General features: G+C 36.0%; 1 protein-coding gene across 2 annotated transcripts in view; it reads right to left on the bottom strand.

Annotated features, from left to right (window-relative positions):
* The window catches only part of LOC123309359 (kinesin-like protein CG14535), a 397,934-nt gene that overhangs the window by 257,670 nt on the left and 121,427 nt on the right, over positions 1–18,837 (bottom strand). For both annotated transcript variants that reach the window (XM_044892442.1, XM_044892441.1), the window contains exon 4: positions 16,687–17,279. In XM_044892442.1, the coding sequence (XP_044748377.1) occupies positions 16,687–17,279 (593 nt within the window). The remainder of the gene's footprint in view (positions 1–16,686; positions 17,280–18,837) is intronic.

Here is an 18,837-nt window from a genome sequence, read left to right as displayed (position 1 = left end):
CGACAGGAAGTGCGGGTGGATCAGGAATCCAACCCACAGCTAGAAGCCGAGGAGCGGCCCGCACCCGACCACCATCATGAGCCCGAAAATCTGGAAAGGGCTCCAACAGAGCTTAATCCTTTTGATATCTGGGATAAGTGAATGTTCCTCTGGAGGGAGTGTGAAAGCTGCAAGGCTAAAGTTATTGCCGTACTCAAAATGTCCATCTCACCATCACCCTACTATTATTATCTATCGATACCTAGTCCGGCATGATATCTTCAGGTAAAGAAAATGAGTTGCTACTATTTACAGATAGAACTTAAGAGGCTTGAGAGTGAAAAGGGGTTCAACACTCCCTGACTCCCCATACTCGAACTTTGCCAAATGTTGGCTGTCAGTTTACATCACAATATAAGATACAAAAAGGCTTTTGTGAAGATAACAGCAACGTGGCCGAAGAAAATCAGTTCGCACTCTAACAAAGTTGTATGCAGCATGTTCTCGATCATGTTGCAGGTGAAAACGAACAGAATATACAGTTACAATTTCAGCAGAACGTGGCCGTCACGTCATCGGGAATTAATTAGACACGGATTCGGCTGGGACTTCCAGCAACTTAGTAGCCGTAGAAGTAGATTTACGCCGAGCGAGCAATTTTATCTCGCAATGCCCCATAATTCCCCTGGCGAAATGACTGAAATCATGTAATAAGATGCGACCATTCAGTTCCGCAATTTCCACTAAACATTTTTAGAATATGGCTTGCGGTATTTTAAGACTCGGAAAAAGGTACACGGGTACTTTATTATCATATTACCAACCTTGCTCGGTTGGGTTTATTGTAATTTTATGTGATCTTCGTGTGCATACTGGTTGGTATTTTTCTTCACGTCCGTACGGATAATGCCATAGGAGTGTTGAATTACGGCTCTTGGCTGAAACTTTCGAAGCGACGACGTTGAGCGGCTGGATTATTACCTATTTCATTATTTCACAGAAAAAAATTCCTCATGATAAATTGTGATACATCTTATTTTAATGACATTTCTTATAAGGGCAGAGGTTTTTATCAGTTTATGTCCGTTGAATTCATCATTCGAAATATCTAAATATACAGGGTGAGTCTTTGACTCTTACAAATATTTTCACAGCAGATTCTTGAGGTCCAAAGAAACAAATTTTTTCCCTACTATTCTTTCCGAAACGGCACTGTTTAAAAGATAGAGGCTGTTGAAAACCATAAGAAATGTTATTTTTGGTACTATCTCCAAGGAGTTTCATTGAATGAAATGAATTTCGGAATATAGTTTTTCATTTATTTGATTAATCTTTTTCGAATACAAGATATCATCCACGTCTTCCAGTTTTCTTATTATGTCCATAACGTACCATGGTACGTTATGGACGTACCACTTACAAAGCAATAATTTATTTGGAAACGACATGCAATAGTTTGAAGACGACTGTTGATTCTTTTCTTCCAAAGAAATGAATATTGCAATCAAGATCTTTGGTAGTTCAAAATTTCAAAACATACTCGAATTGAAACAACGATTTATATCTTCCAATCTACAAAAATTTTCAAAACTGTTTCAAAGAAAACAGAGTCTTACTTCAAAGAACGTTATTTTATCAATCCAACAGAAGTTATTTTCATTGAAATTAATTTTTCTTACATGAAGAAAATGAAAACCAAAGAAACTAAAAATCTGGATTCAACAAAATAGTTTTCTCTGTGCAGAAAAATACCCAAAATTCAAAGAACCCAACTCTAGTTCGACGCTATCTAATGAATATTTCAGAGTAAAATTAAAGTATTCTCCAAATGTTCTCGTATAATGCGCCGTTTTCGAGTAATTTGATGTTCAAAAATCGAAAATATCTATGATATTCGGAAAATTGGATGTTTGGGCTGGATACAACACTGTTTAAAAGATCCACAGATATGTAGTGTCATAGATTTAGCTTGTTAACCTGACAGGAATTTTTTTCTCCAGGGGCGACTTGGTTCATTATGAAAACTTATTAAGGCTATAGATACATATCAGGGCCAAATCGGAAAAAAATGGTATATGAAAAAGTGTTTCTTTGGATATAAACAAATTGCTCGACAAAAGTTAAGGATATCGAAGATGCATAGGTTATTCCGTATCTTTTTCTTATTATTTTTTTAAATTTCATACCTACACTACACAAAACTTTACGATTATGTGTAAAAATACAATATGAAAAGCTTGGCATCGTCGGCAGACAAGGAAGAATGTGACCTGTGGCGATCCGATATGTACAGGGTGGGCAAAATTGGTAATACTTGAACTACAACTTTTTAACCCAACGAGATAGAGGAAAATGAATGACACATTACGTTGGTCTTTTTTGGAGAAACTTATAATGCCATCCACTGCATTCCACTATCTTCTTCTGTTTTCGAGTTATAGGTCAAAATTGAAATTTGAGCGATTTCGACTTTGGTCATTATCTCCGTTTCTGTTTGTGCTAGGATGTTGGAATGACAATATTACGGAGGTACTTTTTTGATAGCAATCCAGTGGCGTACCATGATTTTTTCAACAGGTTTATATGCCGAGCTATAACATAAAGTTGTGTTTTTCAGTATAAAAACAGTAGTTTAAAATGACTTCGAAGGAATCGTCATTTTATTCCCGTTTCAGAAATATATCATACATCGCCCTCAATCTTTCAAAGTAATTTCAAACTACTGTTTTCATAAGAAAAAACACATATTTATGTTATAATAGCTCAGTAAATATACCTGTTGGAAAAAAACATAGTACGCCACTGGATTGCTATCGAAAAAGTCTGTATAGTGCTTTCATTTCAACATCCCAGCACAAACAGAAACGGAGATAATGACCAAAGTTGAAATATTAATTTTGGCCTACAAGTCGAAAACAAAAGAAGATAGAGGAATACAGTTAAAGGCATTATTAGTTTCTCGATAAAAGACGACAGTAATGTCATTCATTCTGCTCTATCTTGTTAGGTTAAAAAGTTGTATTTCAGGTATCACCAATTTTGCCCAGTCTGTACAGGAGAAATATGACTGGGCCCAACATAGAGCCGTGCGGTACACCAAACAATACAGCTCTTTTTACAGTTTTCCACCCGTACTCGGAATTTACGGTTTGGTAGGAAAAATTGGGCCCATTCCAACAATCTACTTCTCAGTCCAAAATGTTCCAGCTTGTAGAGAAGACGCCTGTGAGATACTCGATCGAATAATCTCACAAAAGCCAAGTAAACCACACGGGGGTTTTGGAGTCCAGCGCTTCACTTCACTCAGCAAGGCAGGATTGGAGATATCGGTTGTGGAATGACGAGGGGTAAGAAACCATGCTGGAAATTTGGAACGATATTATTGTTGTTAAGAGGGGTCTTCACCGTTTAAGTGGTCAGTTCGAAAGAAAAAAATGAATATCTTACTTCAGAAACCACTGATTTATATGGGGTTTTCATTATAATTCAATTCAATCAGTTCATCATCTCGGAAAGTCAGAAATTTTTTTATTCGTCAAACGGAAGAAGAAGTGAAAAAATTTTTTCATTGGAGAACAAATATTCATTCATGTTATTAACTTTCCGAGTTGAAATTATCTTCTATGAATTTCCAGATCAAAAAATTTCTCGAGAAGTCTCGCCATTGACTACAATTCGTATCCTATTAAAATTGGAAAAAAGACGTTCGTTAAGTGCTGTCATCTTTTCGACGGAAGTTGAAACTATTGTAATATTCGTAGCTTCTGCTTATCGTTCGATTGTTCTGGTAACACCCCACATTCTGGTAGTCTTTCACCCTTTACGCGATGGCGGATAGAGAAACAGTCCCGTGGTATAAAGTCCTCTTTATGGAGGCTTTGGATTCCAGCGCTGTAGTTCAGATTCAAGATAGAAGTTGTGGAATGACGGGGTAAGAAACCATACTGGAGCTTCGGAATAATATTATAAGTTGTTGTTAAACCAGTAAGACGCGAGCGTAGCCGCGGGTTGAAACTTGTACCCGAACATTGAAAACGACGCTTAATTTCGTCCAACAAATGCGCTGTGGGAAAGTTCAAATCCTACGAGTATAATTGATCGGTCATCCTTATCGAAAGCTCGAGGTCCCTCGAAGCATATCATTTTCGTGGCGCAATTATTATTACCAAATTGCCCCCCAATTATCGGGGCCCATATAACAGGAAACATTAACGAACACGGCCTGACAAATCCAATTGATATTGATTTGTGGTTGTTAATTCACAATCTGCATTCCCGGCCGCGAGATGGCCGCGCGCTGATGACCTCTATTTAAAACAAGCACCACGCGGACTCTAAAAGAGTCGGACCGAAGATATTGAGTTCGATTTTACACCTCACGACTCGAATACTAAACCATGGGAACATTAAGGCCGGGGTCGGTATGGTAATTTCAGAAAGATCGGCCTGGGGGCCTTTCAAATTAACGTTTTAGCTTTTTCGCTTTTTATTATGCCCGATGCTGCCGAATTTTCGTATTTCAATTTCTCGACGAATTGTTCCTTATTAATGCGAAATTGCCGCGTTATGACGGCGGCCTCAATATGGCGGTTGAATAATAAATGAAATTTACGAATATTGGCCTGGAGGTCCCTGTGCGAATCAATTTGCTTTCTCGTTATTTGCGAGAGGTGTGTCGTTATAAGTGTGATAAGGTTATCTCGATTGAAGCATGGATTTATATACAGGGTGTTCAATGGAGATGCGACAAATACGCAGTGTCAGGGGCTTCGAGTTGAAGACAAGATTCCGTGTAATCATAGTCGAGTGCAAAGACCAATACAAAGGACAAATTGCGAGTAGATTATCTTCCAGGAAAATTATCGTGAATCCAAAAGTGATACATAGTCTGAATGAGCAACTTTTCTTGTAATAAATCTGAGAACTTCATTCATTTCGGTACCACCGTTCGGTCTTGACGAATTCTCAAGTGAAATTCGCAATTTAAAAAATGCCATTTCAAAGATGAAAATCTCAACGCAGGAAGATAGGCTTGCGGAATTACCAGCAATAAATTCAGAGTGTTCGAAAACATACATTTTCATACCAAAATTTCAAATATCTGGCCCTGTTTAGGAGAAAATAATTTTTTTTGTTTTTCCACTTCTCATTTTCGAGTTGACTTCGAAGAGCTCTCTGGAGTGTAATTCTCTATTGAAGCATCAACTGTTTGGTTTTCCAGAATCTCCAGAACAAATTCTATGCACTCCATATCATAGGATAGTAATGGAACATCTTAATTTTCAGACAGAGTAGCAAATATGTCATTTTAGGGGGGTCTAACCCCTTGCTCATTTTTGACCCAAAATATCGAGATTTTCGAAATCGAGTTTTTGTGCTAGGGTGGAAGCCTAGGCAACGCTGATTATATAGCCGGAAATCCCAATTGAATCAGACGAATATAACCTGAGATATCGCAGATTGAAAACTGCAATTTTTGAAAAATGCCATTTATGAGATGAAAATCTAAACGAAGTGAGATAGGCTTTCGAAAATGCTCGCAGTAGATTCAGCGTGTTCGAAAACCTATCTTTTCATCTCAAAATTTCAAATATCTGGACCTGTTTAGGAGAAAATAATTTTTTTTGTTTTTCCACTTTTCATTTTCGAGTTGACTTTGAGGAGCTCTCTGCAGTGTAATTCTCTATTGAAGAATCAAATTGTTAGTTTTCCAGAATCTTCAGAACAAATTCTATGCACTCCATATCCTAGGATTGTAATGGAACATCTTGATTTTCAGACAGAGTAGCAACTAGGTCATTTTAGGGGGGTCTAACCCCTTGCTCATTTTTGACCCAAAAAGTCGAGATTTTCGAAATCGAGTTTTTGTGCTCGAGTGGAAGCCTAGGCAACGCTGATTATATAACCGGAAATCCCAATTGGATCGGAAGAATATAACAGGAGATATCGCAGATTGAAAATTGCAATTTTTGAAAAATGCCATTTCCAAGATGAAAATCTAAACGAAGTGAGATAGGCTCTCGAAAATTCTCGCAATAGATTCAGCGTGTTCGAAAACCTATATTTTCGTACCAAAATTTCAAATATCTGGTCCTGTTTAGGAGAAAATGATTTTTTTTGTTTTTCCACTTTTCATTTTCGAGTTGACTTCGAAGAGTTCTCTGGAGTGTGATTCTCTATTGAAGCATAAACTTTTTGGTTTTCCAGAATCTTCAGATCAAATTCTATGCACTCCATATCCTAGGATAGTAATGGAACATCTTGATTTTCAGACAGAGTAGCAAATATGTCATTTTAGGGGGGTCTAACCCCTTGCTCATTTTTGACCCAAAATATCGAGATTTTCGAAATCGAGTTTTTGTGCTAGGGTGGAAGCCTAGGCAACGCTGATTATATAACCGGAAATCCCAATTGGATCGGAAGAATATAACAGGAGATATCGCAGATTGAAAATTGCAATTTTTGAAAAATGCCATTTCCAAGATGAAAATCTAAACGAAGTGAGATAGGCTCTCGAAAATGCTTGCAATAGAGTCAGCGTGTCCGAAAACCTATATTTTCATATCAAAATTTCAAATATCTGGCCCTGTTTAGGAGAAAAAAATTTTTTTTGTTTTTCCACATTTCATTTTCGAGTTGACTTCGAAGAGCTCTCTGGAGTGTAATTCTCAATTGAAGCATAAACTTTTTGGTTTTCCAGAATCTTCAGATCAAATTCTATGCACTCCATATCCTAGGATAGTAATGGAACATCTTGATTTTCAGACAGAGTAGCAAATATGTCATTTTAGGGGGGTCTAACCCCTTGCTCATTTTTGACCCAAAATATCGAGATTTTCGAAATCGAGTTTTTGTGCTAGGGTGGAAGCCTAGACAACGCTGATTATATAACCGGAAATCCCAATTGGATCGGAAGAATATAACAGGAGATATCGCAGATTGAATATTGCAATTTTTGAAAAATGCCATTTCCAAGATGAAAATCTAAACGAAGTGAGATAGGCTCTCGAAAATGCTTGCAATAGATTCAGCGTGTCCGAAAACCTATATTTTCATATCAAAATTTCAAATATCTGGCCCTGTTTAGGAGAAAAATTTTTTTTTTGTTTTTCCACATTTCATTTTCGAGTTGACTTCGAAGAGCTCTCTGGAGTGTAATTCTCAATTGAAGCATAAACTTTTTGGTTTTCCAGAATCTTCAGATCAAATTCTATGCACTCCATATCCTGGGATAGTAATGAAACATCTTGATTTTCAGACAGAGTAGCAAATATGTCATTTTAGGGGGGTCTAACCTCTTGCTCATTTTTGACCCAAAATATCGAGATTTTCGAAATCGAGTTTTTGTGCTAGGGTGGAAGCCTAGGCAACGCTGATTATATAACCGGTAATCCCAATTGGATCAGACGAATATAATAGGAGATATCACAGATTGAAAATTGCAATTTTTGAAAAATGCCATTTCCAAGATGAAAATCTAAACGAAGTGAGATAGGCTCTCGAAAATGCTCGCAATAGATTCAGCGTGTTCGGAAACCTACATTTGCTCACCAAACTTCCGTATATCTAACACGGTTTACCAGAAAATCAAGTTTTTAATTTTTCCATTATTCAACTTTCGAGTTAGGTTGTATTTTCTGCAATATTTTCAAAAAGAGATGTCCCATCAAACTGAAAACTTTTGTTGAATATCTGTTGTTTTTGGGAGTAAGACAATTGAATTCGGCGCTATGAATTTTCAATACGGAAAACGATCCAAAGTATGTTTACACAGTGATTAGTAAGAAATAAGAAACGAAGGTGACCACGAAGTCAGGTATTCCATGAACCTATAGATCTAGATTCCGAAGGCCTAATTCTGGGCCTAACTATTTTAATAGAGCAATCATGGAGGTAGAAAAGTATAGTACAATAACAGCGATTAAATTTAAATTTATTCAAAGCCTTAACGCCATTTTGGGTATCGAATATCGGGCAATTTACTCCATGCATGTCTACATCGATAAGGAAGGGATCATGACGATATCTAATGATAGGTAACCCAAGGTTTGTCGGTGTTAAGTGGTTTTTTCTTTTTATCGACTATTGAACTTTCCATAATCTGATTGAAAGTGGAGGGTTTGATATTGAATTATTGAGGTGAATCCTTTCATTAGAGTATTTCGAAATATAACATTTTATAATAAGGATTAATTCAGTGATGTTTCTTCAGACAATATAAAAATACGTTCAATAGAAAACAGTAATTATTCTTGAAAGCCAGTGTATCGAACTCTTCTAGGAGATCTGTCTCTGCTTTGAATGAAGGGTTGAAAGCGAATTGACGAATTGGAAAGCGGTAAATTGAAACTAACCGACCTAACATTTCGAAAAAGCTATGGAGTAATACAATTCTTTGAAACGTCAATTTCACGATTGAAAATTCAAAGCTGGGTTTTAGCAACGCAATAACATAATTGAATTTCCACTGCAGCTACATTGAATTGCCAACTAAGTTTACGAGGAATCTTTTGAATTGTGATAACAAATTCCGAATTCAATTCGATCAGTTTTTTCATAGTTTGAAAAAGGTCCCATTGATCGTTCCTCATCCTGACTCCTGAAAATTCTATTTAATAACATCATTAATACTGGGTGTTCTGTTTTCTACGTCACGTTTTCAGTATCTCATAATTCATGATACAACAAGTACGAAAATATTCCAAGATTGCTTCTCGAATCGAATGACCAAAATATTAAGAAAAAATTGAAGCACAATTTGACGATATTCGATCAGACATACTGAGCGTATGGGGAAATGTTGATGAACTGCCAGTATCTTTTTTAGGGTAAAGTCTAAGAGAAGAGTTCAAGGAAAAGTATTTGTTCCTCCAAAAAAACAAGCAGTTGGTTGGTGAAAAAACGATTCTTTTTGTGTCCATCTGAATGGCGTGTTCCGGAACGTAGTCATTCTTGTGCACACCTATAAAAATGCAAGGTGTGTGCTGTAGCTCTAAAATTCGATTAAATCTAATGCCGGCTTCCAGCCAGGCACGGATTTTGCAGCAGATAAACCAGTATTCATTGACATTCAAACTGACGAATCACTCCAATGTGAGAGTTTTTGAACTGGATACTGTTTTGTTGTCTGATGAATCTTAAAGTTGGGAACAAACCGTGTCGGAATTTCAATGAAACAAAGGCGGAAACGCACAATGAACGAGTTAGGTGATTCTGCTGAGATTAGCACTAACATGTGAATTAATGGAAACCATCCACAATGTGAAGGGATTTAAGGTGAATTGAAGTCTTGGTATGTTTTGATTCTGGCTTGTGAAAAGTATCCTTGGAAGGTTGACTTCTTCAGACATCTCTAGAATATAGGTACTAACTGACAAAGAAACTGCAACACCCAGAAAGAGCTGTTTAAATTTCGAATTTTTTCGTAAAACATAGAGTACAGCAAGGAGTAAATGATTAAAATTTGGAGATCCCTATCCCTTATTTTCAAAAGAAAATCTACCTACTTATCCTACCAAAACTGAATTTTCAGTACGTCATCATTGTTCGATGAGAAGGAGATCATAGGAAGATTCGGTAATCAGTAGCTATTTGGTGTTGGTTCCTCTCACTGCCACTTGAAAAAAGTGAATAAAAAATAACCTTATCTCCAGCGAATCCATTCATGAATATGTAACATTGCATTCTGGAGCTCCGTGACCTACCGGGTATTCTTTACCCTAGGTCGTTGAATCCGAAGTTAGCGCGGATAGAAACGTAATTAGTAGCAACTTGTCACTCGTATCCTTGAGGGAGCTACAGGAGCCGGTACTAATATTCCATTCTCGGCAACAGCCTTATGCTAATAGTTGGGAAAGATATTATATTGACATCATCCCATTCATCAAGTTCTCAAACATATGTCGGTGAACAGGTGGTCTTTACGTAACTTGAAAGCGATTCTGCAGATATGTGTATACGGTATATTACGCTTTGAATAGGTGTTCGTGATTCGTGTTTTGAATACGTTTAAGCTATTCGAATTTGGATAGGATTTTGGTGACTTGATACAAATAACTTCGTTTTCGATGGCAGATTCTGGTCTGAGCCTTAGACCATACCGCTTACGTGAAACACTTGGCCCTAAACTGAGGTTTTCTTGGTCATCTCGAGAGATCTAAGAGAATTTTTTATTTTCTATTGATTTCGAAAAAGTGCCTCGTCTGCTGAGGCGATCCAAGTTGGGGAAAATTTTCGATTTCTGTGAAAGCAGTAAGCCGTTGATCTACCAAATCGAGCTGCATTCAACAGACCAACTAGTAATCATAAGCAGTAATAAAATTTTCGAGTTGAATGTGGAATATTCCAGAGAAAAAATTTCAAATATCCAAATTTTTCCACTTTTCAATGTCAACCCCGTACTAGTCTTGATTACGAATTACTATCCACGCGCGTCGAGGCAAAAACGCATGGCTGAAACTCGTGGCTGCTCTCACACTGGTGCAATCCACATCATTTTGCAAGAACCCTTGCATTCGACTCGTATCTTAATCGAATAATGCCTTCCATTCTATATCGTCAAATAGTTTGGCTGTACAGAGATAGGTTTCAATACAGAAAATTATGGAGAGTCTAAACAGGGTGTTTCATTGGTAAATGAACATATATACCTGAGCTAGAGCTACCCTAGGCGAGTCCAAAAAAAATATTAGATAGGTCTAATCAATTCAATAACCGAGATACAGGGTGTTTCATGTATTCACCTAAAATTTGAATTTCTCATAACTTTTGAACCAACCAGTATAGTCGGTTGATATTGATGACAGAACAGATTGTCTTAGAACGATTTGTGAGCAAAATAAGCAAAGAAAACATTTCTCATTTCGCTTTCCCTGGAGTTTCCTTTGAGCAAAAAGATGTGCGGGACAATGAAAACTACTGAATCTCATTGAAATTTGTCTGCTCTTTTCAAATATTTTCATCAAATCCAAAAATTTTGATATACAGGGTGTTGAATCCCAACTTGGAAGATGTCCTATATTTTTCAATTACGGACCTGGAATTTTTTGGAAATTTGAATGTGAATCTATCGACCTTTCCAAGTGAATCATATTTTCCAAATATCAATCTACTTTACTGGTTGGTTCAAAAGTTATGAGAAATTGAAATTTTAGGTTAATACCCTGTATCTCGGTTGTGGAATTGATAAGACCTATCATATATCGGTTTTTTGGACTCGCCTAGGGTAGCTCTAGGTCAGATTACTGTATGTTCATTTACCAATGAAACACCCTGTATATTCCGAAATTTACTTCATTCGATAAAACCGTTTGTGAGAAAGAACAAAAATAACATTTTTTCATGGTTTTTCATGTATCTTTTCAACCGAGCCGATTCGAAAAATATGGTGAAAGAAAAAAGTGTTTCTTTATATCTCAAGAATCTACTTTTGAAATATTTTTTTTTTAAATAACATCGCGTATCAGGAAACAATAATATATTTTCTCGAATTTTAACAGAGAGAGAAGGTCATTGAAAATTTCCTGCACTAAAAGCTAACAAATTTATTCAATAAAAATATATAGCAGCAGACTAGAGTACTGATGAAAAAATTTTTCGTACAAACTTCAATACCTAAAAATTTATATTTCACACTAGAATCATAAATGACGATCTCATAGTATCAATTATTTCGGAAACACGATGATCATGCATCATTAACCAAATTCAATACTTATAACGTAAGAGAATCCCCTTCTAAACGTAAACGTTTATAGAATCCTACTCATCACTCTGAAGCTTGTTCAGGTCTAATTTATTTCAAACCGTATTGTAATTACCGTGGGTATAATTATGAGTTATCACTCTATTCAAGTGAGTACTCCAGAAAATATCTTCATTCACTTATTGAATGTTTAATTATAGTGCACTAATCAAACAACTCCATTAATTAGTAGTTGTTGATTATATACACGTCGAGTGTTCAGTCAGACGGGACAGTTGAACTTTTATTGGTATTGGTTGTTTCGATCAGTTCTTGCCCTTTAGAATACTAATTGGCGTCAAGAATACGTTTGATTCTCTTCTTTGGAGAGGGATAATGAATAATGTTTTTCCGATATAAATACAACTATGAACTTGTACTTATAGGTACGTCAAACACTTTCTTATATGGTTGTTTTCCTTTTCGACATTTCTGCCTGCATTCTGATAGTTTAGAATGCCTTTTGGATTCTTTCATGATATTCGTTATTATTTATTTGCTTTCATATCTGCTTCTACACGATTCACACAATTCAATATTTAGATAATTCACATTTTGACCTCAAAAATAATATTTTATGATCAACCAACAAGTTTTATTATTACAGTTAGTATGATTTCAATCATCCTTACCATCGATATTATGTTATCAATATCATGCCATAACAGAACCATTGCAGTATTTATTATAATAATGTCCACTTAAGTGGACATGAACAGGTTTCACAGTTATGGCACTTATATAAGTGCAGCTAAGGTCATGGAGAAATTTGGGTATACATATATCTAGTATATCCTCATTCCACGTCTTTTTTTCTGATAAGTGCAAAATATAAAAAGTGCTTCAAAAATGATGATCCATTTTTTACCATTTTGTCGACATTGTAATGAAATATTATACCGAGTATTATACGAATATGTTTTGGAAGATAATACATCCCACGAATTTATTTTATTATCTGACTCTCATCTAAAACGTATTCATATTGAAACATTGGGATTGGAGACTTCCCATCCTTGTGTATGAATTTTTTTCTTCTCTTGAATACGGATGGCGTTACGAAATTTTTTCACTGAGCTAAACCCAAATTTTTCAGTTTTCTACCAAGCCTAGAGATGGGGTCACCTTTTTTTGAAACACCCTGTACAGTGCCAACAAGTTCAGAATAATTTCGGCGAAATTTGTGAATAACTTACCAAAAAAAAAGCTTTGTAAAAGTAAGCAATATGTAAATCTTTGTAAGAAGGAATCGTTCCCCTAATCAGAAAGTTTTTTTTTTCCTGGATTGATCCTGGATAGATTCCCCATAATTGTGATCGATTCTCAACATATAGAAGTGAACACCCTAGTGGAACACGATTTTCTTATTGACAAAATTGACGGAAATTTTAAGTTTCACAGTGCAGTGGCTAATAGGTATATAAATAAGTTTTTTTTTTCGAAAGTCGATAAATAAACGAACAAACCTATTGTCCAAAAAATTGAGAAGATATGTGAAGGACGAAGATTTGAGCTAGACCTAAGGTGGTAAAACTGGAAAAACGAATAAATATGCGAATCATAGTTAATCAATAATTAGCCTTGAAACACAGAATCGGCTAGGAAACTGCAGGAAAATTCTGCCTTATGACAGAATAATGAGATTATTATAAGATCTTCAGACACCTACAGCTCAATGTTTGGGCTGTTTGAAAGGAAATCCATTTATTAGTATTTCATCAGATAATCTAACAAGTGGAAGATTATTCATAGTTTATCCGAAATTGATTCCAGCCTTAGCTGGACCAACATCGATTGTTCTGGTTTACCCTCTGGTATACCCAATAATTCGACGAGGTTTTGAATAAATAAATCACCTTTTCATTATGTTCGGAGAGAAGGAATTGATTTGGATGAAATTTCTCCATGAAGGTACATGGTTTTTCGGCATCGATTAGTTTAATGTCCAAATCGGAATCCAGTTTGCTGTTGTGAGTGCAAAAAGTATGCTAAACCAGAAACTAAGTTTCAAGAAAAAAAATTTTTGCATTCGATACGTTGGGACAGAAGAGAATATACAGGATCATTCATAACTATTGGGACATAGGATAAGGGCAGATTGTTTGGACCAAAATATAGCGATAGGACCAAATATACCTCAATAAAATATTGCTGTGGAAAAAGAGGGCGTTAAAGTTGAATTTTTTTTCGTTTTTTGCTAATAATTTCACTGTATATTTTTTCATCCGTTTTTAAGAAAAACACAATTGAACAGTTCAGAGTATCGGAAGGGGATTTGAAGTAACGATTCATTCATTTTATTTATTTATTTCGACGATAAAGCATAAGTAAAAACAATGCAACATAAAAAGAATAAACTAAAATTAAATGTTCTACGTGGCCTCCTCCGGTTTCTATGCCTTTTCTTATTCTTTTAATGAAGAACTTCGAAGAAAATATTATTCTGTCCCCTTACAAAAAATTCAACTTTAACGCCCTCTATCTTTTTTCACATCAATATTTTATTGAGGTATATTTGGTACTATCGCCATATTTTGGTCCAAACAATCTACCCTTAGCCTGTCCCAATAGTTATGAATCACCCTGTATAAGGATCCGAAATATATGAATCACTATTGAGGTGTTTTCATTTGAATATCATTCCTATACCTCAAATACGAGGAGTTTCAATCAATTATGCAATTAGATATTCATTGCGTTTTTAATATTATTCACCCTCCTTTTACCCCTATTTGTTGAGAGTGGACCGCCATCATGAGGTTTGGATAATTTCAGACAAATATAGGCTTTCAATTTATTAATTAAAAGACTAAGGTTCTTATTTCGACAACTGAATAATCCATAACATTTAATAGCGGTGACTTTTGTGAATTTTTTCACTAAACAAAGCGAAAAGACTCCAGTAATATTTAAAAAAAAAAAACATCCTTTGGAGGATATTATCGTTTTTATATCTTCATTAATAACTCAATATTTATTATACATACAGGGTGGGCTTTTGGAAATGAAACGCAGAAAATGCTCCGACAAGTCGATCTTTCATTCAAGGGGTTCAACTTTTAAGATTAAATTCACAACTGTACCTATCGCTTCAACCCTTAGTGTTAGAACCCCAACCCCTATATTTTGAATAGGGAAGATGAAGTAAGTGATAATTCATTAGAAAGGTCTTTTTATTCTGATTTCAGAATATTTGTTTTTTTTATTCGACCCATTCCTTTGAATCTTTCATAAATGATTAAGGTTAAAGTGGTTTATTCTTTGGCAGAGGATATTGTAATATTTTCTTGATTTATCAGAGTGCTGGAACCGTACACCAAATGTATCATCAAAATTACAGAATAAATTAGTAAAAATTCGATTGATCCACACAACATGTGCTCAAAAGAAAAACCAAGGGAAAAACAAGTGTTGTTCAAAATATAAATGTGAATATTTCGAAATTGAATAGATTGAATGACAAAAAATTAAATATGCTGAACTCGGAATAAAAAGCCCTTTCAAATGAGATATCACTAACCCTACCCTTCCCATTCAAAATTTAGGGGTTGGGGTTGTAACACTAAGGGTTGAAAAAATACGGTTGTAAATTTGATCTGAGTAGTTGTTCCTATCGAATCAAAAATCAAAGTGTCGAAGCATTTTTTCGAAATAAGTTCAGTCCACGTTCTATTTCATCTGTTTCGTTTTCAAAAGCCCATCATATACAGGGTGGTCCAGATCGTAATCAAGCAATTTTAACAAAGTATTCTACATCAAAAATAAGCCCTAGTTTGTCATATAGACATATGTCGAGAAATGTTTCCTCTCCGAGATACGGGGTGTTAAAATTACAGAAGAAAAAATGTTTTCATCAATAACTTTCACACTGCTTAAAATATTTTTATGAAATTTGTGACATAGGTTTTGACCGTCAAGGGGCACTTTTTGCATATATAATTTCTTTTCTATTCTACCAGTGGCGTCCGTACTGCAGTAAGACTGAAAATTTCCAGAAAAAAAAAAATGATACGCACTGGTTTTTCCGACAATAAAAATAACTATTTGAATCCATATTCATTTTGGAGAAAATTCGTTTTCCTGACTTTTTGCTGTACGAGGTACCGTTTCCGGTTAAAAAAATGAAACACATTCTCATGCATGAAGAAATCGCCAAAATTTGATATAGTTGGTAGATAATGATAAGACAGTAGTAAGCTTTTTATTGCTAAATCAAATTTCGGCGATTTCATCATGCATGAGAATGTGTTTTATTTTTTTAACCGAAAACGGTGCCTCGTGCAGCAAAAAGTCAAGAGAACGAATTTGCTCCAAATTAAATAAGGATTTAAATATCAATTTTTTTGTCGAAAAAACCAGTGGCGTATTATTTTTTTATCTGAAAATATTTAGTCTCGCTGCAGTACGAACGCCACTGGTAGAATAGAAGAGAAATGATATTATGCAAAAAGTGCTCCTTGACGCTCAAAACCTATGTCTAAAATTTCATAAAAATATTTCAAGCAGTGTGAAAGTTATTAATGAAAATTTTTTTTTTCCATAATTTTAATACCTGTATCTCGGAGAGGAAACATTTCTCGACATATATTTATATGACAAACTAGGGCTTATTTTTTATGTAGAATACGTGGTTAAAATTTCTTGGTTACGATCTGGACCACCCTGTATAACTTGAAAAACCACAACATCACTCCTGTGGAAGTGGAAGTCTCACAGTTTGGAAGACCAAGCCAAGGAAAAACTCTAGTGTTGTCTATTGGGTGTCTAATGGAGCCATTTCAACAACAAAAAATTCCAATTCGACTTGTCTAGAAATAAAACAAGTTGGCGATTTTTCTGACAAAATTATTCTGAATATTGGCCAATTGATTGCAGCGTTTTTCGGAGCACGACGAAAGGTGAAACTGGAAAAAAATCATAGAATTCAAGATGACAAGCACATGCAGAAACGTATCGGTGTTTACCTTGCAAAAAACGCAGCAGCGGCCGATGCCTGCGCCAAATTCCCCGGTAAACCGTTCACAGCGAAAGTGTACTTAGTCTCGGAATAAACACCGTACACTCCACCAACACCACCCCCATTCACCCCCGACGATACCGATGGTATCCCCGAACCCACGTAGCACGCCGCGGCACTTTGATAAACGACCCCCTTGCCCTTGTCATTTTTCGGACAGGCAGCAGGAACGTTCGTTTTTTGAGTTTGCGGCCTGGTTTTGCCGGTCCGCATCGGTATGTGGGAGCGCGTTTGGGGGTCCATGCCCCCCGCGGTTTTGGATTTCGCGCCGCTCGTGGTCCTCCTGCGCTTGGCGGATGCGTCTTGAGCGAACTGAGTTGGGGCAGGCACTGAGTTGTTGTGCGAAGTTGCTGCGACCACGCCAGCAGGACGATGATGGAGCTTCGTGCGCTCATTGACAGGATTCTCCCACTCTTTCGCGCCAGTTCTTCCGTGGTTCAGGGACTGCTTCTGGTGCGATATGTTGTGGCTGTAGTGGCCGTTCATGTTCCTCTCGGGCGGCGGGATGTAGTCGGTGGTTTTGATGGCTTCCAGATCGATCTGAAATGATAAGGACGTTTAGTTATCGGGAAGGAAGCGGCGGGTGCTGCTTTATATGCCGGCAGCGTCTCGTCTTGCGGGGCTTTTAAAGCATGAGCGATTGTTCAATTATTCGATTCATTTATCCCTTGAAGCGGCGATTGCTCGAGAGGTTAGGTTCATTTTTGGGGATTCACCGATTCTGCAATTGGTTTATCGATGTATCTAAATCTATGTCGTGGTGGCTAGGGATGCAAAACATCGTGAAATAAAACACCCATGTATCTGTTACCGGCAATGTCTATAATGCCTAGGTCTTCTAGGTAATGTATGAAATAATACTAATGCGTTTGTCCATTTCATACTTTACCTAGGCAATGTGCCTGGGTCTTGAAGATATTGTATGAAATGAAATTATTCAGGTGTGAATTCATTATCTTATCAGAATGGGTATTACAGGGTGACCACAATTCGTTGTCTACTGAAGGGGTCTCGAGAACTAGGTAGAAGAGCTAGAAGAAATAACGGATGACAAATTTTGGAGGTCTTTTTCGGAGAAACAGAAAATGGTAAAAACCGAAGCCTTCTTCTATTCTTCGTTTTTGAATTATTAACAAAAAATGAGATTTTGACGATTTCGAAAAGTTCTCATAACTTTTTTGTCTTTGAACGTACAGATCGGAAAGTTGAACATTCTTAGGCACTTCTATACGTAGAATCTACTGACAAATGATTTTTTCCATTTCATAAATAACATATTCAATAAAAGTTTGATTTAAAAAAACGAAAGCTCGCCTAATGATTCGACATGAAAAAATATTTTGAGCCCATCTTTTGATTCTACGTAAAAAAGTGTCTGTGGAAAGTTCAAGTTTCACATCTGTAACTTCAGAAACAAAAAAGTTATGAGAATTTTTCGAAATCGTCATAATCTCATTTTTTGCTAATAACTCAAAAAAGGAGAGTCGAAGATAGCTACGGTTTTCACCATTCTTTGTTTCTCCGGATTCCTTCAGTAGACAACGAATTTTCCCCACCTTGTAGATACTTTTTATTATGTTTGATTATGATTATGATTGATATTATTTTATGATTGAGAGTATGAAGAAACAGAGAGATATCTGAAAAGCCATTCTGAACAAAAATTACTAAATTTTCAGATCCTAGATGATATGTTTAATATTTATTTTTATTCAAAATTAACATCAGAGACATTTTTCGATCGGCTGATATTTCAATGAATTCGCAACGAACGAATGCGTTTCTTAAATCATCAACATCTTCCCTCATCAATGATATCTTAACCTAACGAATATTGCCTGCTAGGCGTTAGGTATTCTGTGAAATATCTAGGCAATGTTTGAAATGAATCAAATTTCATACTGTGCCTGACTTTTTCCGGCATTTTATACAATGCCTAGGCATTGTATAGAATGCCGGATTATACACATTGCCGGTAACATATCCATACATCGATGTTTTCTTCGGGTATTAAATGAAATACAACTGAAGTTTTCAATTTTTATTCTATGTTTCACAATAACTTTTTTTCTTAACCAGAGCAGCTTTTTGGCCAGTG

The sequence above is a fragment of the Coccinella septempunctata genome, chromosome 3 (assembly GCF_907165205.1).
Source record: "Coccinella septempunctata chromosome 3, icCocSept1.1, whole genome shotgun sequence".
Lineage (NCBI taxonomy): Eukaryota > Metazoa > Arthropoda > Insecta > Coleoptera > Coccinellidae > Coccinella > Coccinella septempunctata.
The sequence above is the reverse complement of the archived record's forward strand: the minus strand, read 5'-3'. Positions and strand labels throughout refer to the sequence as shown.